The sequence below is a fragment of the Bidens hawaiensis genome, unplaced genomic scaffold (assembly GCF_021521415.1).
Source record: "Bidens hawaiensis isolate Kalapana, Puna unplaced genomic scaffold, B.hawaiensis_p1.1 tig00051573_1, whole genome shotgun sequence".
NCBI classification, from domain to species: domain Eukaryota; kingdom Viridiplantae; phylum Streptophyta; class Magnoliopsida; order Asterales; family Asteraceae; genus Bidens; species Bidens hawaiensis.
The window spans coordinates 2,981-28,476 of record NW_027499262.1 but is presented as its reverse complement, the minus strand read 5'-3'; the positions used below and the strand labels follow the sequence as shown (position 1 = coordinate 28,476).

General features: G+C 38.4%; 1 protein-coding gene across 1 annotated transcript; it reads right to left on the bottom strand.

Annotated features, from left to right (window-relative positions):
* Window positions 1-2,766: 2,766 nt before the first annotated feature.
* On the bottom strand, window positions 2,767-4,499 carry LOC143599160 (uncharacterized). The gene is made up of 2 exons (XM_077077185.1): window positions 4,037-4,499; window positions 2,767-3,408 (listed from the first exon to the last, which is right to left on the bottom strand). The coding sequence occupies exons 1-2, from the start codon at window positions 4,403-4,405 to the stop codon at window positions 2,767-2,769; spliced, it is 1,011 nt and encodes a 336-aa protein (XP_076933300.1). The 5' UTR covers window positions 4,406-4,499.
* Window positions 4,500-25,496: the final 20,997 nt, after the last annotated feature.

Sequence of the window (25,496 nt, the reverse complement as noted above, 5' to 3'; positions counted from 1 at the left end):
TGCTGGCTGAACTTGTTCTGAAAGTCCGCCCAGTCATATATGTGGTGGACCGGTAAACGATCGAACCATGCCCTGGCCGCTCCAACCAGAGTCATCTGGAACATATAACACCACGTGGGTTCCGTCCAGTTACTGACGGTTGCCCCCGCAATGAATCTGTTCAAGTGGTCGTCTGGGTCGGATAGACCATCATAAGTGCCAATGTTAGACATTTGTTTGGCACTTCTCGGGGCGATTGCTTCCGCAATGTCCCTTGCAAACTTTGACTTTCCTGCATTTGTAGCAGTTGGCCTAAAGGTTTTTGAGAAGTCATGCGGGTTTCTCTCCGCATTTGTTGGTTTAAAAGCTTCCCCAAAATTCCTTTTTGGCTGGAAGTCCGTTTCCTTACGCTTCCCTTTCGCCTTATGGCGAGGGTTTGCGTCGGTGTCGGATTCTTCTCTCTCCTCGTCTGAGTACTCGCACTCGCTGTTCATATTGAGCTGTTGGCGAGTACTGCCGAATTCGTCAGCCTGTTGAACTGAACGCAAGCGTTCATCCAATTCAGCTTGGAACTCTCTTTGACGTGCTTCGGCCCACGCCTTCACTTGATCTAGTGTTTGGCGAGGGGCCCTCGTTCGTTTTTCCAACTGGGCATCAGTGAACCCCAGTGGAATATTTACTGCACTTGCCCCGGCTTGGGTAGTCGGGGTAGTGTTCGTAAGTTTTGTATAACCGCCGGTGTTCCCCCCAGTTGCTGGGGTTGTGGTTACCGGGGTTTCTTGGTCGGTTACTGGCCTTGAGACCGGAGTAACGTTAACCATTTCTTCAGAAATTTTGAAAAAACTAAAATAGTTCTAGCTTTTATGCACGGATGGCGCCAATGAAGAAACACTAAGTGAACCCACAGGCAGATTATAGATAATCTGGGGGTTAAGTAATGTTTCCCACGGATGAGGTCCAGCAGAGAAGGTTGTTCTTCAGGGGGACCTGCAAAACAGACACGGTAAGCTCGTCACTGAGAAGGGGGGGGGTTCCTCCTTGTGACCACCCTCCGGCGTGAGAATCAGACTAGATTGCTCTGAATATAAGTGTATATTAAGAGATTGCTAGATAAGATTGAGATATCAGATGATGTCCTTACCATTCCAAGGTGTTGGAGTATTTATAGCCGAAGGTAGGTTTCCAAGCAGGTACAGCCGGCTGAATAATATTCATGTTCTACCAACAGTGGACGTACGCACAGGCCATGCTGGTTGGTGGATAGGTTACGGCCAACAGTAATAAGGTCGGCTGTATACTGTTCCTTTACTGCCGGCTACGCACTGTTCCACCAACTGTAGGCTGCGCACGTCCCCTCGTAAGGGTTGGTGAGTAGGCAGCGGCTAATAGTGACAAACAGTACTAGAGGGTGCTCCTCCTCGTATTGTTGTCGGTGAGCTGTCACCCTGTGATTAGTTCATGGGCTGCTCTGGTCAAATTGTCTGTTCCGCCCATACCTTAGTAGGTATAGTACGAAAAGACCTTCCAGAAGCATACGGACTGGCTCATTTAGGCGGGAGTATTCCCGCCTTGCTCATTCCTTCATGTGACTACTGAAGTAACGAATGCCTTGTGCGTGTAGCCTTGTTGTTAGTGCGGGTAGCCTTCCCTGATGGTTTGTATCCGCAACTGCGGGAACAGGCGGGGTACTTCACCATTGGGAGGCTTTCCCTGCGGGTACAGCTGGCGTACTGCGCGTAAGGTTCTTTGAGCATGGTGGGTCCTGCTGGAGCAGTTGGTCATTGCGCAGACGTCCCTGTTCAAGGTGAGTCTTACGGGTCCAACTGGGCTCTGCTGAGACCTACCTCTTCAATAACTTGTTTCAAAAAATATATATAACATTTTTAAACAATCTACACTAATTATATATTCATAATATATTGTGCAAGGGCCCATTGTGCAAACCAAGTCATGTTTATCATCAAGTATTAAAATAATAATTGTGCAAACCAGGGCCGGATTTAATGTTTTTGAAGGCCTAAAACTAACTAAAATATTAGACCTTTTTCTTTTATTTTATTTATGCGTATAGCGCTAGAGAGTATACAAGAATTATAAAATATGGATAATATACAGTGATAATGGATACGAAGCAATCCTTCTTGCTTGTTGTTAATCAATAAATTACTAATTTTAAAAGAATTTTACTTTCAAAATCTTAAAAATATAACTCCTATTTAAGATGAGGGCCCTATAAAAGTGGAGGCCTAAAGCCATTGCCTCATTTTGCTTACCCACGAGGCAGCCCTTCCAACCCCTAGTGTTTGTTAGGACGTATACGAGCCAAATAGACATGCACGGACGATAATAAACGAAAGTGTTAGACCTGCAGTTTAACAATCCTATTAAACTTATATAAGCTCTGGAGTCTCGTATAGTACAAGAGACAAATAATTCATCACAAAAGAAACTATATGCTTTACACAGGCCTTACACGACTCGTATGGTTCTTCGTAGATGAACTATATGTCTCGTATAGGCTCTATACACCTCATGTAGACCATAATTTCTCATTCCTATATTACTCGTTTACGTTTTTGTCAACGCCTTTGATACCATTTTACGAGTTACATCTATACGACCCATAGACGGTGACTAAATATCTCACGACATAAAATCAATACGAAAAAACCAAAATTTCCTTATAATATATGCATTGATTTTTATATAAAACTTTTCTCTTTCCCTCAGTAAATTGGTAAAAAGAAAAGTTAAAAAAAAAGTAAATAATCCAAAACAAAAATTTGTTTATTCCGTTACGCTCTCTCTAAACAGAGACGCTAACCCAGTCGCCACTAATTTACTCCTCGGTTTCACCGCCGGCGGCTCCCACTTTCCGACCACCGGCGTTTCACAACCATCCGGCGTCGGGGGAGGCGTCGGTGGAACAGAATTCAACGGCGATGACGTCATCCTGACGTGTGCCGACAGCCATTTGGATCTCATGTACTCGTACTTCCGCCATGGCGGAACATGCATTCCTCTCTTCTTCAAGCTGAGTTTCGCTGCTTCGGTTACGATGGATAATATCTTCTGCAGGCGATCGGCTTCACCGACGAAGACGTGAGGCAGTGAGTGAAGGATTGCCTTGTAGTTTCCGGTAGGTCTCGCGATCTCGAACTCGGATCTGAAGTCGACGTCGACTAGTGCTCGTTCTCCGGTTTCGGTTATCACGTCGATGTATTCGTATTCGCCTGCTGGATACGATGACGATGGCGATTTCTCCCAGTGTGATTTGCAGATTGATGAATCGTAACCTAATGACTGTAAGTGTTCCGCAACGGTTTTGATCAGTTCGTCTTTGCGTTTGCAGGTTTTGTGATTTTCTACGATTTTCGATGCGTCGGCTAAGAGGTTTCGTTGAGTAATACTCGCGCAAGCGGTTAAAACCTGCGAATTACAAATCGGTTCAGATTACTAAATGAATAGTGAGATGAGTAACTTCTTATCTGTAAAACTGAACACTCTTAATCTCATGCAAGTAGTCGGTTGGTTGGTCGGTCACTGACCTAGGTCAGTGACCGACCTCTTGCGTGAGAATTAGTTTTGTGAGATTAATGAATTATGTTCAGTTTAACGGATCAGAAGTTACTAGCAGTTTTGCTAGACATTGCTAACCGACCTCTTGCGTGAGAATTAGTTTTGTGAGATTAATGAATTATGTTCAGTTTAACGGATCAGAAGTTACTAGCAGTTTTGCTAGACTAGCAATGTTTGGTTTTAGATGATACATGCCATGTCAACGGCAAGTAACTTCTGATTTGTAAAACTGAACATTGTTATTCTCGTCACATGTGTGACCAATCCCTTAGTAACTTCTCGTCTGTAAAACTGAACACTCTTAGTCTCGTCACATGTGTGACCAATCCCTCCGTTTTGCGAGACTAACAATATTTAGTTTTACAAACAGATTTCTCATATCAATACTCGCGGAAGCGGTCAAGATCTCAACTTCAAACCGATATTCGTTTAATTAAACAAAAACTTCAATAAACAAACACTGTTATTAACTGTTTACCTTGAGTGATTCGGACGAATCTCCGAAGAATCCAGCCGCAGAGTGATCGAATTCGTCATCTGAAATATCATTAAAACCATTTCCATTGAAACAATTACATCTATTCCGGCCACATTTCGGCTTCTCAGGAGCGTCTTCAATAAAATTCTGAACCATTTTCGCCAAACAAACTGAGCTCGGCTCGAATTCAACATCCTTAGCTTCTCCTCCAACATTCGCCTTCTCCGAATTATTCTTCAAAACACTCGGAAACTGCCGGTCAAATAACCTCTTAAACCGTGACTTCACAACCGGCTTCACTGACTCGAGGTTAACCGATTCTTCATAACTCGTATTATCGATCGGTTGAATCTTCATCTTGAAATGCATAACTTTGTTTCCTAACCGTAGTCAATATTAATATCAAAATTTGTTATTAATTCCTACAAAAATTCACTAATCTTTTTTTTTTTTTTGTATTAATAAACTTAACAAACAACAAGCTGCGTCACAGGTAACAAAGACACAACTAACAAGCAATAACCCCTTTTGGACAGCAAACCCGACTAGTGTTTTTCGTGGAGAATGTGACGGCGATGAACGGAAACTCGGTTATTCGGAAGGCGTTTAGAGGAGTAAAACTTAGTTGCCGGAATATTCATTTTCCAGTGGTGTTAATGGTGGTGATAAACTGATAAAATTGATGTAAGATGTTGGTTAATTTAAATTAATTATGGGGTGAGTGAAAATAATGGAATAAGTTGAGAGGTTATATATACAAGAGAGGTGTGGTGACGCGATAATAAGACAAATGAATGTTGACGTGGCATGTGTTATCCAATAATTTGAGGCTAGGCCACGTGCTACATAGGCATTTGAGATGTGTGGGTTTTTGTGTCAGTAGGATTGGACACGTGGATTGTTTTTATAGGATGATGAAGGCATAATTATCTTGGTTTAAGTTGCACATTACTCCTAGAAGTTTTAATAGATTGCCGGGTTTTACCCTTTAAAAAATAACTAGTTTTAATTGAAATACGAGAATTTAATAAGTTTCGATTCCTACCTCCGGCACTTAGTTTCAGTGGCATGGGAGACTAAACGAGTGGGTGGTGTTCGCTAGTTGGATATTTGAAGTGAAGAGTTTTATCTTACTACACTATCGTGTCTTCTGGCGAGTGTTCACGGGCATTGGCCTTATGTGAGAGTTTTCTAATGATCGAAAGACGAGTGTATCCCGATATGGTGAATTTAGCTAGTACCCTATTTAGAGAATTCGTGGGCCATTCAAAACAAAAGGAGTTAATAAACAACCGCGTTCACGACCCTTTTGCACGGTAGGGCAAAGTCTTGAGGTGAATATGCGAGTATGCGCTAATACGATTGGTTAGCAAACCATTGTGTTGTTTGGTTTAACTTGTTATCTTGTTTTACCTTTGTGACTATCGAAATGCTTAGTGTTTATATATAGGTCATTTATTAATGGAGTTTAGCTCATTTACATGCAGTGTTTGAGTAGAGTTCACATATGAACTTAAAGGTGGTGTGCTTTCAAGGCCAATAGTGTCTTTGAATGGCATGAGTCGCATGGATGTGATGAGACTCGTCATTTATAGTGATTTGAACGTTACCATTTACCTAATTATGATGTTAAGTTGGCCATATTAGCTAAATTATTTGATAAAATTTACGTTAAATTTAAATAGGTATCACTCCTTTTCTTTTGTACACCATGTTGTTACGCAATCGTGGCTAGGGATTCTACATACGCTACTTCATTTTATCTTAACTAGTGATTCGCCACAAAACACTATGCACATTGGAAGACAAGGATCTACTCTTGAAGTAATAAGCAGTGAATTACAATTGTTTCACAACTATACTTAAGCCGTTATAATATAACCCAAAACCAACAACAAAGGTAAGAAAATACGGTATGACTTGTAATCTTCCTATACCCTCCTTAGATGTTGTGATTCCAATCGGTATTGATCTAGAGACAATCCTCTTAGTGTTGTCACATCAACATCATTTCGGTCTAAAAGTAAAGATTTTTATCCAAAGACTTAACGTTATTCCGTCATCATGAAGGATGGAACCCAACATTATACATCTTTAAGAGATGTGGGAGTGTGTATGGGTTAGGTATGGGAGAGAATGGGAGATTAAATCCCATATGAGTTCCTCATCGTATAGTGTTAAGTTGATAATCTAAAAAGAGGAGTTGTTGCTAACTCTATAAACATGGACTAGTTAAAACAAATCCATTTCAAACAAAAAGACAGAGTAAGTTGAATATCAATATATCATCAAAAAATTATCCCAATTTTCAACTTATTTTATAAATTTTTAAATATATGGTCACTAATATAATAAGGGAATGTGTACCATGTTCTTGTTTTTATAATAGATATTTTTTGTCAAGAAAACAAGAACCAGAGACATCATAAAAAGAATATATAATTATTAATTAACTATTGTGACTATTTATTTATGAAAAAACAAAAAGAAAGTCTCTCCTGCCATTAATATCTTAATTTCGTGTAGTTATGGCCACCCAAAAACCAATTGTAAGCAAGTAATTCAACTAAATCACCAAACTTCAACTCTTAATTATTCTCTAATTTATATTTTATTAATGAAAACGGCTTCATAGACTTGTTTTACGGTTAAGAAACCTTTTAATTACTTTGTCTATACTTTTTAATAGTTTTATTAAGCTAATACTCTTTCAATCTAATTTTTTATCATTCATTTGGTTGTAGTCATTCATGAAAAACATATTTTATGAACATATAGTTGTCTTAAGATAACATATGATCTATGTGTTTACACGTTTTACATTATCAAAATAAGTAGCTTATGCATATGCTTGTTTACACCATCACGGCTTCTATACTAAACGTATACTAGTGAATATTTTAACTTACATGAGTCGAATTCAAAATTTTGAATGGATTTTAAAATTAATTATTTTAAAGGTTCTTACTAGATCTCAGATTCTCAAGCATATCTACCTACATATATACACCCCTACGTTTTTTTTAAGGACGTACCTGAGTTATTTCAACTAACATTATGAATAACGTATTTTTTAAGGACGTACCTGAGTTATTTCAACTAACATTATGAATTTCTTTCTCTCACCGATTCAATTTGATTTGATGTTTGTTTAGCTCGTGGCGAGTTTGATTAATGTCCTTTTCCGTTTAAAGATATATACATTTATTATTGCAATCATGCAATGGCGATTAGCCAATTAGGTAACAAAAATAAGTAATAATATTGATGATCCCAGACGATTGAAATTACCAAATGGTATGATACATCATATATAATATAACCTTCAAATTGACAACCCACATGCAACATGTCCATAATGAGTATTGCTTAGTGTTATAAAAATACATATATATTCCAAATTTTATATGTTAAATTTTCAGTTTTGACCGATTTTGAACAAATGGGGATTAATTGGGCACAAGTCGTTAAGATAAGACTAGCGGTTAATCGGGAATTAATCGACGAATAGTCGGGATTTTTGCAACGCTGGTAGTGCTTTAAGATAATCTTGTTTTTAGTATAATTTTTTGGTATTGAAACTAAAACTTATGGAGGTAAGAGAACCAAGGGTCAAGATAATTGATGTGGTTGGAGCTCCTTTTCATCAAAGTAGCTAGACATGTTCATATTTGGGCCTATGGAAATAAATACATGAACAATACCTTTCCAAAAGATGTGACATGGTGAATTGAAATATCTATATACCCATAGGTTTTCTTTAAATGCCATTACATCCCCTTGAAACTTTTTTGGTATCAAATGTTGGAGCAAAAGGAAGAAGCATGTATGTCCATCTACAAAAAAGCATAAACGTTTAAATCTATTTTACAAGTCATTGAAGCTTACGCTCTATACGTACGCAATAATAGTTTTAAGTGTGTTAATCACCTATGAGATACATGATAACTATATAGGTCCATTCAATATCCAAGTCGAGCTCCCAACTATTGTAAAAGATAATTACATAAACATTAGCGCCATTAAGTTATTCATTAGCTACTCAATGTTGGTTCAAGCTCGACTAGCTTATAAGCCGAACTGATATCACATGGGATTTGGACAACCAACTACTTGAGAATTGCTACTAGTAAAGATAGGATCGATAAGCTTATATACATAACAATATCATGTCATACGTAGTCAAACTACACAATTTGTTTTTATCAATTTAAAACTATTATCCATATAGTTATCCATGAAATATAAGGATATTCTCCTCTTGACAATAGACTACCAATGAAACCTTTATTAAAAATAAAGTTGTGCTAGTGGATACCCTTTTGAATTAATTAACCAATCAGTACCTTTTTTCTCTAAATACCCAACATTTAATAACAAACAAAACTGTTTTGATGACAACATTGTGGTGAAACAATTTTTGGACCCTTGAATTGACTTATCAAAGGGTCAAGAATAATAATAATAATAATAATAATAATAATAATAATAATAATAATAATAATAATAATAATAATAATCCGTCCTTTTCTTAACAACGTTTGAAACCACCCCCAATACTTGAGTGAGTTTTTCTGAGACGGGATGTCAATCGTCTATACGGATTTAAGGCTCTAGGCCTTGTTCTCTAGTTCACTACTATGGGAAAACCCTCTTAAATCAGGTTTCATACATGACGTCTTAATATCTCAAGTCTCAACCGTCATTCTCATGTCGTTGGATCAGAAGGTCCATGACAACAATCCGCCCAAAAATTCACAAGGTTAATCAACTTACGCGGTAACATATGTGTATTATTATTATTATAATATAGTTTTAGTTTGGATTGAGTTTTCAAATAAAGAGTTGATGATGATGACATAAAGTTTTTGATATATGATGGGTTTTGTCTTTGTCTCACTCTTTCCCCACACCACACCAAAACTTTAGTCATTGTAATTTACTACTTGGGTCCCTTTTTCTTTCTTTCTATTTTGAAAGGGAATACTCTTTACAAAATAACAAATAAAATTTTGGTTCAAATTATGGTTAATTCAATATGATTTAATAGCATAAATATAAACAATGTAATTTGATTCAAGAGATGGTGGATCTGCAATTTAGGGTTCAAGACTATGAGTGTGAGAAAAATGTACATCCTTGTTTAATTTAAATACTTTGGATTATTAACAAGCGAAGCGATGAGTCGGCATTTCTCATTCTTTTCTCTACCTTCACATTCTACATTGGCCAAGGTCCAAATTTCACGCATTAAAGGTGTTCTTACGTATATGCTTAAGCCATTAATCATTCAAAAGGTACAATTTGTCATCAAATTGATACATTCACAAACTAACGGACACATGTCACAGCAGCATCTGTCGCGCTAGATAGAGGAAAGATTTTCTTTCGTCTCACTACCTGTTGATCATTCTAATAACTATGTTATAAATGAAATTCTACTGTACACGTATGTTTATATATTTTTGGCAAATGATTTAAATTGAAATAATGATAAAAAGTTGTATCATGAGATGGAGCCTGAAAGGATTAAATGCCAATTTTTAAAATTAAAATAAACTATTAAGAGAAAAATATGTTCCTTTTTGCATAATAAAACTTTTGCCAATATGTTATTTTAGGGAAAGCTTCTTTTCCATTAAAAACGGAAAAGAATACTGTACTAGCAATCATAGTCTTAAACTTTCATTGAAAACGTCAAAACTTTAATACAAATATTATTTTATCATTTAACTAGTCTATATAATAAAAAAAATACGTGAATACATTTAACATATTTAATTTATTCTCGTTAAATTGGCATATTCCTTCTAAAGTACATTAGTACAATAAACCCTTACTAGGTGGTCCATTGGTATTTGAAAGCCTTTAAGCACCTTGTATAAAGAGGGTTTGAAATGTTCATCGTTTAAAAAAATAATTAAAAAGTCATTTGTGGTGCATGATTTTAAATTAATCAAGAACTAAATAGTTTGAAATAACACCATGACTTATTATTGTTCGTACAATTGCTCACTAGTTACATGATTAATTTATAAACTTAAGCATCACCATTATATATGGAAGGCAAACACGATGTAAGATGCACTATTAACCTTTTTTGAATTGTAAAACCTAGTCTTTTAAAATCTACATTGATAGATATTGTATACATTACATTACCATGCATGACCCGTTGGACTCGGCTAAGTAACCCCACATCTTCATGCATGAGAAAACAAGAAGTATCAAATGTAAATGGTATAACCACATGTTGGTTGTCAAATGTCAAGACTCGCATTCCCTTATTTAGTCATCTTGCATAAAGCAGGTTTTAGAGCAGTCTGACAACTGTGAAACCACTACCCCCAAACCCATACAAGAAGAAACCCCTATTAAATGCACACAAGCTTGTTATAAACAAAGTTTCTTAACCAAAAAGTAGGTGAAACAAGTAGGAAAATATTAAATGAAATCGGTTGAAGAACCAAAAGCAATTTGTAAAATGAAATCGGCAACAAAATTGCTTTGATAAGAACCATTAATGGAAGCGGAACCTATATTATAATCCAAACCGGCTCTAGAAAAAACCGGTTTGCCAAAATCGATTAAAATGGTGCCGGTTTTAACCGAAACTAATCAACACCGAACAAATTCGCAAAATAATAATAATTACCTAGTTATGGAAGGCGTGGGCGATGGTACCTTCCACGGGTCCGTGAGGTACACCATCGTCAACCCCTTTATTTTCATCGGAGGATAATTGTAAGGGGTATTATCCTGTGAAGACACAAACACAAATCTAGCCGTTGAACGGCTATATACCTCCTTTTTTCAATAAATTCCAAATTAAATACCTCATATTTTCCTATTTAAAATCTGTCTCTTCCAATTTACATACATTCTATACAATAAAAAAACATAACACAAAATACATACATTTTCTAGTCAATTTTTACCCAGTTTCTACCCAATTTTTGCACACTCCATATACAGTAGATCCGAACAATTCTAGATGTAGACGAGCCAGTAGAGGTGCCGGGAGAAGGACCGGTTGAGGTGTCAGTTCTAGTTCGACAAAGGCCGGTTCTAGTTGTTAGGTATCAGATTTTCGGTATCCTAAGCAAGCGATACATTCATGATAACTTTAGGATGCAGTATTCTCCCAAGCAACAGGTATCCTTAATATATTGTTTAACTAACGGTTCAATCGCCTTTCTTTGATGTTTACCAGGTCTTGTAACGTTCACATGATCTCCTGAAGACTCGGACTGTTATACATGGGATTTTTGGTACCCTAAAATGGGGTATATTCAGGATACAGTATCCTCCAAACGACAAGAAACGGTCAACAGTTAATGCCTAGCTGAAGACTCGGTCAAAGCATTGAAGATTGTAGACTTTGGAGGGAGTTATAACTCGTTTATAACAAAATATGCAAGTCGTAACCGCTCCAAGATTCTCGCCAGGACAATTAATGCTCTTTATGGCTAGTTATTATTTAATTATCCTTCTTGTAACTATATATAGAGCTGTTTAGATCACATAAAGGGACACACATACACACAACTCTCACACGTATATAGCAACATTCTGTGACACAATCCAAATAGTTCCACCACTTGTAACTGATTTCAATTATTAATAAACTGGTGGTGATAGTTTTCACCGCCCGGAGTTTTTTTTTCTTGTTATCCTCAAGATAACAGGTTTTTTTCTCGCAACAAATTCTTGTGTCATAGCATATTTACGTTTATCTTCGATCAAGCACCATACCTCACTTACTAATTTGGTTACGAAATTACACTTGTTGATTTTTACCCAAAACAATTTGGCGCCCACCGTAGGGCAATTGGTGCTTCAATCTTTCAAAACCGTTTATTTCATTCTCCATCACCTTCATCCCTTCATCATGTCTTCGCAACCAAAAACCAGTTCCATCTTTGCTCTAGTCGCCAGCACTGCTCCAAATTTCAACCCTGGTCCTTCGCTAATTCCAAAGAAAAACGCTCAACCTAGAGGAGATCTTCCAACATACTCGGGAACCTCTACACGGGTAGATCCGGTTATTTATAACAATTATATTCTTTCTTTGATGAAACAAGTAAAAACTCATATGAAGCAGTAAGAAAAGACCAACCTGAAGTTATTTAAACAAATTGAAGGGATCAAAAAGAATCCATGGCAGGAGGCTACTCCGATCATGCCCAGAGCCCTTGATTTCGATTCTCCATGATCATCTATCCTCTAGGATCACGGATCCTTGGGAAAACATCCAGCAAGGGCTCCGTCTTAACAACAGTCACCATGCGGGGGTAATTATCCTCCAATATCCTTGGAACCATCCAGACCTAAGAGGCCAGATTCCATCAACATGCCGCCTCGTCCAACCATGCCAGCCGGCTTGTTCTTGTCAGGATCTCCCATAGTGTCCTCTGAAGTGCACGTTGGGGATGACATCCCTATGCAAACGCCACCTCATCTTGAAGCTAATTTCACTAGAGATACTAGTCGTCAAGGCTCAGGATACCAGGTGCGCCTAACCACGATCTCGGTAACAATTTACTTAATGCAAATTTATACACTAATCGTGGATCTGTGCAGGATAAGGGGATATCCCCTGAGATAGCGAAAGAATTGAAAAGAATGAAGGATATGATTTCCAATATCCCTGGGATAATACGCCCAATAGCGGAAGTCCCCACAGGCAGCTACAGGTTATCCAGATTCACCTGGCCTATATGCGACGTGGAGATCCCCAAGAAGTTCCAAACTCCCAGCATGAAGCTGTATGATGGCACTACGGATCCTGAGGAACACGTTGCCTAGTATAGAGAAAAGATTGAGATCAACCCATCCCCATTGACATCAAGGAAGCTTGCCTATGTAAGGGATTCGGTTCGACACTAACGGGACCACTCTTAAATGGTTATTGAGTATTCCTTCTAATACTATTACCTCGTTTGCTCATTTGATTAACTTATTTAATAATCATTTTTCTTGTAGTAGATCTTTTGAGAAACTAACGGGTGATTTGTATAGAATAGTTCAGCGTAATAATGAATCCTTAAGGGATTACATAACTAGATTTAGCAGGGAAGCTTTGGACATCCCCAACCTTGACATGGCAGCCGCTGTTGAAGCTCTCAAAATGGGGATAAAGAAGGATTCTCAGTTCTATGACGATCTTGTCATGACACCATGCAAGAATCTTGACGAAGTCAGGAACAGGGCCTTGAGATACATATGGCTGGAGGATGACAAAAGAACTCATGGGAGTTTGATTGTACCAAAATACGAGTCTACCAATAGAAAATCAGATTCTCCACAAAAGTTCTCCAGGCCTAAACCTTATTCCAAACCAGATAGTCCCAGAATAAATGCTGTGGAAGAAAACAAAGATGATGAGGAGAATCCTAAACTTTCTGAATATGGTTTTAACATTGATATAAGTGGTGTGATATGTGCCATGCAGGATTTAGGTGATAAGGCTAGATGGCCCAAGAAAAATGACAAGTCCGGATCCGGCAAAGACAAGTCCAAATGGTGTGCATACCACGAAGACTTTGGCCATCGCACTGATGACTGTATCGCACTTCGGAAGGAAATAGGATACCTACTCAGCAAAGGATACCTGAAAGAACTGTTTGGTAAGAACAAGAACAAAAGTCAAGATCCTGCCAAGATACCTGAAAGGGCACCTTCTCCACCACCCGGAGCAAAGGTCATTGCCTTTATCTCCAGAGGATTAGACATCTGTGGAACTTCATACTCAGCGGCAAAGAAGCATGCCAGGGAAACAAAGATGGATAAAGGAGAAAGACCTCTCCGTACCTCCACGCTAACTACCTAAAGGACTATATCCTTCGAAGAAGAGGATCGATGCGATCTTCAGAATCCCCATCATGATGGTTTGGTAATTACTTTAAGTATAGCTTACTGTTTTGTGCACAACATAATTATTGATGGAGGGAGCTCCGTGAACATCATCCAACTAGATGCTTTGAAGAAAATGGATATATCAGAATATGAGATTATCCTGAGATCCTCAGTCCTCGTAGGGTTCAGTGGGGAAACCAAGAATACATTGGGAGATATCAAACTTCAAGTATACATAGTGGGAGTAAACTCTCTACAAAAATTTTGTGTTATTAACTCATTATCTTGTTGTTATGTGATCTTAGGTAGGCCATGGATCCATGACATGAAGGCAGTACCCTCAACATACCACCAATGTGCAAAACTTCTAAGTCCTTGGGGATTTATCAAGATAGAAAGTGACCAAAAAGATGCCAAAGATTGTTATGCATCATCAGTGAAGTCGGCTGCAAAGCCTACTCCAGCATAGCAATTACAGAAACAACCATGTGAGGTCCTGCAAGCTAGGGATCAAGATGTGAAGAAAGTATCCTTGGATCCTCAGGATACCGAGATCAAAGTTTTGTTAGGATCATGTATGCCTGAGGATATCGAGCAAGGATTGATATCCTTCTTAAAGAAAAAAGCTTCCACCTTCGCCTGGAAACATGTGGATATGACAGGTATCTCTAAATATATCATTACTCATAAACTTGGCATAGATAACTCTTTCAGTCCAGTGCATCAAAAGTGAATAAAATTTGCTCCTGAAAGAAACATCATCATACAAGAAGAAGTGGAAAAACTACTCAAAACCAAGATGATAAGAGAGGTCCATTATCCTAGATGGTTGGCCAATCTAGTTGTAGTCCAGAAGAAGAATGGGAAATGGAGAGTATGTGTGGACTTCACGGACCGGAATAAGGCGTGTCCAAGAGATCCCTTTCCACTCTCGCACATCGATTCCATGGTAGATGCAACTGCTGGTCATGAGATGCTAACCTTCATGGATGCATCCTTGGAATTCCAACAAATACAAATGGAGCCATCAGATCAAAAAGATACAGCCTTCATGACTCCCACAGGTATATACTGTTATATTCCAATGACTTTTGGACTAAAAAATGCAGGTGCAACATACCAAAGGCTTGTCAACATGATTTTCAAAGACCAACTGGGGGACACGATGGAAGTCTACATAGATGACATGGTGGTAAAATCAAGAAAAGATGAGGATCACTTCAAAGACTTGGCAACAGCATTTGATATCCTGGATAAGTACAACATGAAGCTGAATCCTACCAAGTGCCACTTTGGAGTCGAAGCAGGAAAATTCTTAGGGTACATGGTCACCAAAAGGGGAATAGAAGCAAGCCCCGAGCAGATCAAAGCTATCCTAGATATCAAATCACCAAGAAGCGTCAAAGATGTCTAAAGGTTAATTGGAAGAATAGCAGCTCTCAACATGTTTATCTCAAGGTCCTCAGAGACGTGCAAAGACTTCTATGATATCCTAAGGAAGAATAAAAAATTTGAATGGGGAGATAAACAAGAAAGGGCGCTGGTATCTCTGAAGGAATACTTATCCTCAGCACTACTTCTGATGAAGCCAGTTGATGGTGAACCACTATCCTTATACTTAGCAGTTTCGGGGAGTGCAATAAGCGTTGTCCTAGTTAACGATCATGAAGGTCAACAACATCCGGTATACTATGTAAGTAAAAGCCTATTAGATGCTGAATCCAGGTATTCTTATCTTGAAAAATTAATTTTAGCACTTATAATGGCTTTTACTAAATTAAGACATTACTTTGAAACTCATATTATTCATGTAAAATCTAACTATTCTATTAAGGCAATTTTGAGAAAAACAGAAATGTTAGGTATGATGGCAAAGTGGGCAGTGACACTTAGTGCATACTATATTTTGTATGAACCAAGGACAGCCATCAAATCTCAGGCACTTGCCGATTTTGTGGCTGATTTTAGCCAGGATATCTTGAAAAAATACGAAAGGAAGTTCAACAATTGGACGTCAAGGAGCATTGGACTTTGCATACTGATGGAGCCTCTAACATAAGAGGAACATGTTTAGGTATCCTGCTAAAATCGCCACAGGGGGACATTATACCTCTATCTGTATCTTGTGAATTTCAGGCTATTAATAATGAGGCCGAATATGAAGCCTTAATAGCAGGATTACAATTAGCTAAGGATATAAAGGTCAGATATCTTCAGGTTTATGTTGATTCCTTATTATTGGCTAACCATTTTAATGGCTCTTATGTAGTAAATGCAGAAAACTTAGTGTTGGGCCTAGTTATTTGGTTTGTACTTAGTATGTTTGTTTTGTTTGGGCTGTGTATGTAAAACGAGATCCATTTGGATCTCGGTGGGCTTTTGGTTAGTATTGGGCTTGAGTGGTTAGTTCCCTATATATATAGAATGCATTGTATAGGGTTAAGGGTTGTTCGTTCACTTATATTTTTGGCCGTCTAGTATCATAGACGAGTATTGTATTAATAGTGCTTAAGCACCCGACGTTAATATTAACGTGTGTTTTGAAGCAAATTATTGGTATTGTGTTTGTGTTCTTGAATCATCCAGTGTTGGAATTCCGCACCAACACCTAGATTGTTGATATCATAATTGTAGTGATCCAGATTCGGGACTTACAATTGGTATCAGAGCCTTAGACCTGTTCAGGCTCGTTATTGTGATATCAAGGATTCAAGATTTTGATTTTTGGTGGTTGTGGTTGATTTTCCGGTGATACTCTCGTCGAAGAAGGAAAAAGTTTTTTTTTAAGTTGAAGATTGACCTAATCTTGGTTAAAATTCAAATCCCAGAGATTTCGGGATTTAATTTGTTACCAAAATTATCTGGTCAAAGCATCTTTGGGTTTTCTGGAAGTTCTCGGAAAATTTTCATTGTTTTCGGCCAGCATTTGGTCATTCTCGATGAAATTTGTTGGTTCTCGGCCAAATCTGCATGTTCTCGACCAAGTTTGTCAGTTCTCGGCTACATCCAAGAGTTCTCGGTTGACTAAGAGTGTTCTTTGTTGACTAAGAGTGTTCTCTATTGACTTCCTAGTTCTCGGTCAATATTGTTCTCGGTATCTTTTCTCGGCTGCCATTAGTTCTCGGACAACTTTTATGACCTGACACTTGGACTAGGACTATAGAACTTCCTGGACTAAAATTAATCTTAAATTAAAATAAAATGGAACAGCTAACCAACAGCAATGCGTCATCAAATGCTATACTTCATCAAGAACTGGATTCCATAATGGGGACAACAACTCGTGTACCTCGTCTATTGTCTCATGAGGGGTTCAGTGAGTGGAAATTTCGATTCGAGAAGTATGTTAAAATGAAAGATGCTAAAATCTGGAGAAGCATTGTTAGAGGACCCCAAATCATCACGTATCAATGTGAGAATTCAACTGAGGTTGTTGTGAAGCCGGTTGCACAGTATGATGATGATGATTTTGCCAAAGTTGAAGAGGATGAAAAGGCCCTATCAACTTTAACCATGGAACTTTCACCTGAGATTGCCTTGGTTTTAGAGAACTTCAATCTGCTAAGGAACTATGGGAGGCATTAATCGAGGTGTATGAGGGAAACGAAGATATGAAAAGGAGTCGCCAAGACTTGCTGCGACAAAAGTTCAACATGTTTAACCATGTTCTGGGGGAGTCATTGGAAACTCGACTCCAAAGGTTCATATCTCTAGTGACTGAAATGAGATCTGCTAGTATTTATCTAGCAACTTCAGAGATAAACAACAAACTGGTGAACTCATTGCCAAAGAATTGGGATATGAATGTTGATGTTATCAAGAAAACAAAAGATCTCAACAGAATGTCTATCTCGAAGATGATGGCTACTATCAAGGCATGTGACATGGACGACAAGCAACGTGCAATAAATCATGCGAACTCTTACAGGGCAGCTGGTTACAACGTTGCTTCCAACAATGCTCCTATTTCTCAAGATAGTTTTTCTATGTTCAAGGCTACTCAGCAACCTCCAACCCAAGGAAACTTTCAGATGTTTAAGTCCACTCAAGGCCAGTCTTCCTCTACTCCGCCTCAACAAGCTCCAGTTTTCTTCACCAAGTATGCACAACCTTCATCTGCTGGCGCTGCTCAAGGTCAGAACTCAAGCCAGCTTCCCTCCATTTCGAAAGAGACTCAGGAGAACATAGCTCTAATGGCAGGGTTCATGAACTGCTATAATGCATTTCTAGCTGGAGACTTGGTTCAACCAGTTGTGGCTGCTGAACTCGATCAGATTCACCCTGATGATGTTGAGGAAATGGATATTTCTTGGCAAATCGCCATGGCAGTGTTTCGTGCCAAGAAATTCACTAAGAGGACTGGTAGAAACAATTGGAACATGCCTAATAAGCAGAAGGTGGGTTTTAACAAGAAAACTCTGAGATGCTATAACTGTCACGAGCCGGGTCATTTTGCTCGTGAATGTACTAACCCAGCGAAGGAAGGAAACACAGAAAGGGCGCTGGTTCCAGTGGGTAACGCTAGGGGAGATGTTGGTGAGAGTTCGGGAAATGGTGAAAGAGGATTGACTGCTCAACAATTTTCTTGGGAGGATCAGATGGCTGCTCTTAACATTGGAAATCAGACCGCAAATTTTGCAAATGTTGAAGACATTGAAGAGGAAAACGCTGCTGAGGAGCAAGTCAAGGAACTTCAATTCGTATTCATGGCGTTCACTCCCTCCAGCTCATCTGAGGTAAGCTTTCAACCATGTTCTCTAGATTGTGTTGATAAAATAAACTTATATAAACTTCATAATGATAACTTGATCAAAGACATGGAAAGAGTAAAATCAGAAAACTTTAAACTTAAGAAAAATGAAAAATCCTTCTTAGATAAAATAGAAGCATATAAAAAGGATCTCTCTAAGCTTAAGTCTAAATTCAGTATAAAGTGTTGTCACCACCTAGATGCCAAGCAGGAAATTGCTGAATTAACTGCTAAACTGGAAGCCTCCAAATTGGAAATTTTGTACTTAAATGCTAAGTTTGAAAGAGCTGAACTTGATTTTAAAAAATTCGAGGGTTCCAGTAAAGTAGTAAATTCAATGATTGATAATCAATTATGGTGGAAGGAAAGGAAGGTGAGGGATTAGGGTACAGCCAGGTACCCCCACCTTACAATGACAACTATGTTCAACTTCCTGTCACCAAAGAACAGGAAGAAAAGGTACAGAACATGAAGTACGGTACACATGATAAGAATGACAAATCTGAACATGTGAATGCATCCACTTCAGGAGTGAAGATTCTAACGTGTTTGCTTCATGTGCAGAAAAAGTAACTGTCAGGAAATGGACTGATGAGGACGACGACCCGTGTTTTGAATTTAATAATGACATTATCTCTGATGTTCCTTTAAAACTGCCTGTTTTAAATGCTGTTATTCCGACTGTTTGTGTGGGCTCTATTTTAAAGAGCAAGGATTTTTGTGTGGTTGATTTGGTTAATAGTTTGAATTCTGACAATGTGGTACCAAATAAAATTCAAAATTCAAAATACAACAAATACTTACCACCTAAATTTGTTAAAGAGGGATGCTCTAATGACAAACAAGGTGATAAGCTGAATAATGTGAATAATGAAAAAGGGGGGCCATCGCAATTTTCAGCAAACTGGTCCACACAACCAGTCCAAACGAGGAATTTCCCAAAGTGATTTCTACATAAAACGTCAAACTTGTTTTAATTGTGGCACTCCTGGTCATATTGTCAGAAATTGTCCACATCGTCCATATGTTCCATATTATGGATTTTATCAGAGGAATATGCCCTATATGCCTCACAATTCACACAGGCAAAGATTCAGGCATTATCCGGCTAATCCCTCTGACGATGATTGGAAACGAAACAAATCTGGCAGGTTTAGTTCTCATCAGACCAAGCCTAACATGTTTCGAAAAAGGTTAGAAAAGGTGCTTCGGTTTCAAAAGTGAACACAAATTCTAAAGCCAAAACGGGTGGAAAAGGCAACCTCGTCTTCTTCCAACCCCAAAACACCGGAGGTATCCGACAACCATTCGTACATATAATGCCAAATCATACAATGGTAGACACAAATGGTTGCCTAAATCTCCGGCAAAGGAATCTGAAAAATCCACGTTTGATGATAAAAGGGACATGTCGTGGCAACCCATGACAACCATAAATGCATCAGGGTCACCCAGTGTAACTATGGACTGGGTACCAAAATCTAACTAATCCCACGCTTTGTGCAGGGACAGCTATGGAGGAATATCATCAGACCTTGGTATGTTGATAGTGGCTGTTCCAGGCACATGACATGAGACATTTCCCAACTACACAACATTCAAACCTTTAACGATGGGTATGTGTCCTTTGCAGGAGGAGAAAAGGGAAAGATCACACAGAAGGGTACTGTAAGTAACGGTGTTCTAAAATTTGAAAATGTTAATTTCGTTCCTGAATTGAAGCACAGTTTGCTGAGCGTGTCAGAAATCTGTGACAAAGGGTTTTCAACTCACTTTACTAAGAAAGAATGTTTGGTTTTAAAACCTGGTATCATTATACCAGAAGACTGGATTCTTGTTCGATCACAACGAAAAGATAATGCTTATGTGATTGACATGAACAAAAATGTTCCTGATGAAATAACATGCTTGTTTTCAAAAGTGTCGGAACACAATGCTATGCTTTGGCATCTTCGTCTTGGTCATGCTAATACGAAAAATTTAAATCGTCTTGCTAAAAATGATTTCTTCGGTGGCTTACCCATTAAAGATTTTGTTACTATTGAAAAATGTGTGGCTTGTGCCTTGGGTAAACATCATCGTAAACTCATAAACCAAAATTGATCAACACCATCTCATCAGTTTTTCAATTGCTACATATGGATCTCTTTGGTCCAGTGCATGTTTTGAGTCTTTCACGCAGCTCTTATTGTCTTGTTATTATTGATGACTACTCACGTTTTAATTGGGTGTTTTTCTTGTCGAATAAGAGTGAAACTGCAGATTTGATCAAAAGGTTTATAGTACTCATGGAGAACCAACTGAACTTGAAGCTGAAGGGAATACGCTGTGATAATGGTACAGAATTCAAGAATGCATCATTAAATATTTTCTGTTCAGAGAGGAGAGTGCTTCGTCAATATAGTTCAGCACGGACACCACAACAAAATGGTGTGGCTGAAAGAAGAAACCGAACTCTTATTGAAGCGGCAAGGACGATGTTGTGTGATTCTAAGATGCCATTATTTTTCTGGGCAGAAGCTATTAATACGGCCTGTTATGTTCAGAATCGGGTGATAATCAACAAATCACAAATGAAGACTCCTTATGAGATTGTCTATGGACATAAGCCTACTGTCGCGCACTTCAAGGCTTTTGGTTGCCCATGCACTCTACTGAACCTCGAGTCTACTCCGAAATTTGGGGCCAAAGCTGATGATTGCTACTTTGTTGGGTATGCGGGCCATACTGCTTGCAGGGTCTACAACAAGTCTACCAAAAAGATTCTAGAATCTTATGATGTTCGTTGGTTGGAAGAAAACGAGACTGATGCTCGTGTTGGTCCGGACTGGCTATTCGATTATAATGAACTCTTCAAACCGTTCAATGTGTTTCCGGTCATCAACACAGACCCTTCAGGCAGTACTACAGTGGATGCTGAGAAAGATGACTCACATGCAGTATCCCACATCTCTCCACTCCTGGATGATGATGTCCCAGAACCAGTCAATGACGACAAACCCACATCTGTTTCTCACCCGAAAGCAGTTCCAGAAAATGAATATTCGCAAAGTTCGTCTGAAGATACCGCAACAGTTGAGGGGAAGAGTCCTATTCGTCAGATTTTCGGGAGCACACTATTTCCCGATGTCATTCCAAATTAATATGTCGCCAGCACTTCGTACTCACATAGTACAGCGACCTGCGGATGGAAAAACCCCCTTGCTGACATTGACGTGAATTTATCAAACCTGAACTCTACCAGTGATGTTTCCGATCAATTACTTCCTTCTAGAATTCAGAAAGATCATCCAATTGAGAACGTCCATAGGTCCTCTTGAAACGGGCGTGTCCACCAGAAGTCAGACTGGAAATATAAACAGTTGTTCGTTTTCCTGTTTCATATCTCAGATAGAGCCAAAGACTGTAGACATGGACCTCCAGGAACCCAGTTGGGTAGACGCTATGCATGAAGAGTTAAATTAGTTTGATAAGTTGTAAGTTTGGAGATTGGTTGAGTTACCGGAGGGAAAGAAAGCACTTGATACGAGATGGGTGTTCCGAAATAAGCAAGATGACACCGGGGTTATTGTTCGAAACAAGGCTCGATTGGTAGTTCGTGGGTTTCGTCAAGTTGAAGGGTTGGATTACACTGAGGTTTATGCTCCAGTGGCTAGACTTGAAGGCATCAGAATTTTTTTTGGCCTACACTTCATTTATGGGGTTCACAATGTATCAAATGGACCATAAGACTGCATTTCTGTATGGCGAGGTCAAGGAAGAGATATATGTGGAACAGCCACTGGGTTTTACTGATTCCAAGAAGCCAAAACATGTTTACAAGTTAGACAAGGCATTGTATGGGCTTCATCAGGCTCCTCGAGCATGGTATGCTACATTGACAGCACATCTTCTAGATCATGGCTACAAGCGAGGAACCATTGATCAAACCTTGTTCCGCAAAACTGTCGGAAAAGATTTGATCTTAGTCCAGATCTATGTAGACGACATTATTTTTGGATCCACCAGTGCTGAATTGTGTGCAGAATTTGAAGAAGTTATGAAGAAATGATTTGAGATGAGTTTGTTGGGTGAGATGACAACATTTTTGGGGTTACAGGTTCGCCAAAGTTCGGCGGGAATTTTCCTGCATCAAGGAAAGTATGTTGAGGATGTGCTTGCAAAGTTTGAGTTTCGAGACTCCAAGAGTGCTAACACTCCCATAGCGGAAAGGCCTTTACTGTCATCTGATCCGAAAGGGAGTCCCGTAGATCAAACATACTATCGATCAATGAACGGGTCTCTAATGTACCTCACCGCCAGCCGACTCGATATCATGTTTGCAGTCTGTCAGTGTGCTCGTTTCCAGGCTAATCCTAAACTCTCTCATTTAATTGCTGTTAAACGTATTTTTAGATATCTGAAAGGAAAAACCGAAGTTAGGTCTTTGGTATCCCAAACAATCAGAATTTGATCTTTATGCTTTTGCTGATAGCAATTATGGTGGAGATGATATTGACAGGAAATCCACATCTGCCGGATGCCAGTTCTTAGGAGATCGTCTTATTTCATGGCAATGTAAGAAACAACAAACGGTGTCCACTTCGACCGCCGAGGCGGAATATGTTGCTGCATCAGCTTGTTGTTCTCAGGTTATCTGGATGCAAAACCAGCTGCTGGATTACGGTTTGGAATTTCTTGATACTCCCATTTTTTGTGATAATGATGCTGCCATTGCAATTGCTAAGAATCCAGTTCAACATTCTAAAACCAAGCACATCGATATTAAAATTCATTTTATTCGTGACTGTTATGACCGAAAATTGATTCACGTTGAACAAGTTCACACTGATAATAATGTGGCGGACTTATTTACAAAACCGGTCGGAACAGCCAAATTTAATGTGCTTGTGAGTTTTCTTAAAATGCTTCGTTTCGAGGATTGAGTCTTTTTGAGTGTAAACTCGTACATATCTTCTTAATCTGTACAATTTTAGGGGGAGAAAAATCAAAAAGCCAAAAATAGTGTGTGTGCGTGAATAAAAAATAAAATAAAATTGTGTGTGTAAGTTTCATTTTCGCTTAAAATTATGTCGGTTGCTTAAGTTTGAAGAACATATACTTGTATATGTTTGGTCCGATGATCTACTTGTAGAGTCACAGAGGATAGCCATTTGTCTAAAGACTGAAAGCATCTGGGGCGATTGTGATATGTTTTGTGTTTTGAATACTTTCACTTAAAATTATGTCGGTAACTCTAAATTGGAAGGACATGTATTTTCATATGTGTTTGGTCCTGTTAACCACTTGTGGACATACGGGATAGCCATTTACCTGAAACCTAAGAGTGACTGGGGTGACTGAGTTTTATATTGTCTTTTGGGAAATGATATTACTATTCAGTTAACAGCTTTTGGGAAACTTCAAATATTTTCAAACGAAAATTGATCCAACCTTTGGAAAATGATAGATATATTGTTTCTGTGTGCCTAATGGGTGAAGTTATTAAGCTCAAAAGGCTCTAGAAAAGTCATTGATTTGTATGGTAGCTTTCCATGATGCGTAAAAGTTGAAGTGATATAAACTAAATTTGCTAAACTTACAATGGAGAGTCATTTTGAAGAAATGTGCATGTCTCCATATACATCTCTCCAAATGATAGACAGAAAAGCAATTACCCAGACATACACGAGCCCGTTAGTGTCTTGATCACCTAAAATGTTATGTTTCTAAGTTATTTAAAAAAACAAAAAATTTTATTAAAATTAAAACATTGGTTATTTTGATTATTGTGGTACTTAAATTTTTTTTTTCGTTTTTCAAAAGCTTAAAGGGTCAAACTAGAACTACAGAGATGGGGGCATAAAAGTAAATCCTATCATGTCTCGAATGAAAGGCCTGTAAGTCCGAATGGCTTGTAAGTCCAACGTTCAACCTTAAAGCTCAAATTTTTGTTTAATTTCAAATAAAAACATTTTGATCAAGTACTAGGGGGTTGAAGTCAAATTGGGGTGATCTGGGGAAAGTCAAATACGTTTTGAGAAGAGATAGGAGGCATCACAGGTCCATGAGTGATGTCCATTTAAAATTTATGCCAAACTGAACCTAATTCATATCACTGATGCAATGAAAGTCATGCTAAGTTTTGTTTTACCTGCTATCAACCTGTCTCTTTATGTCATAATAATGCTGAACATGAATCCTTGTAATAGCATCTTAAGCAATATGATTTCATGTTCGGATCTTTTCGTAAAAGACGGTGATTTTACAAAACTGAAATTTGATTCCATCTGCAAAAATCTCAAAACGTATTCTTGTTTTCTTTATGTTTTATTTTTTTTATTTGCTTTATATCGAAATCACTCTCCTCGAAACATGTGATTTAACTGGGTCGTTTTCAATGTGTTTATATTTCTTTGGGCTTTAGACTGGATTGTCAGGTATGAGATTACATGTCTTTGGGCTGAAACAAAGGGTTGGGCTTGTTTGTGGGTTCTCGGCCCATCTCTTTTGGGTATAAATAATATTTATCCCAGATTTTGTTCTCATTCATTCAATAACACTTTCAAATTCTCTCAAACCACTCAGCCAAAAATCCCATAAACATAAGCAATCACATTCTATTGTATTTGGTGTTCTTTTGATCGTGTTATATGTAATGAGTGATCTCTAAACTGCTTACTCTTGTGAGATGCAAGGATTTAAGCCATCATTGAAGGGGTTGCGTTGTAGGATTAATGGAGATTTCGGTGACTTGGAGAAGACGACACACATTCCAAGAAGAAACCCAAAGGGTTCTCTGTCCCCAGCTGTCAAGGAGTTCTTGGTTAACTTTCGTTGACCGAGATCTCCCAGCCTTGACCGATAACTCAT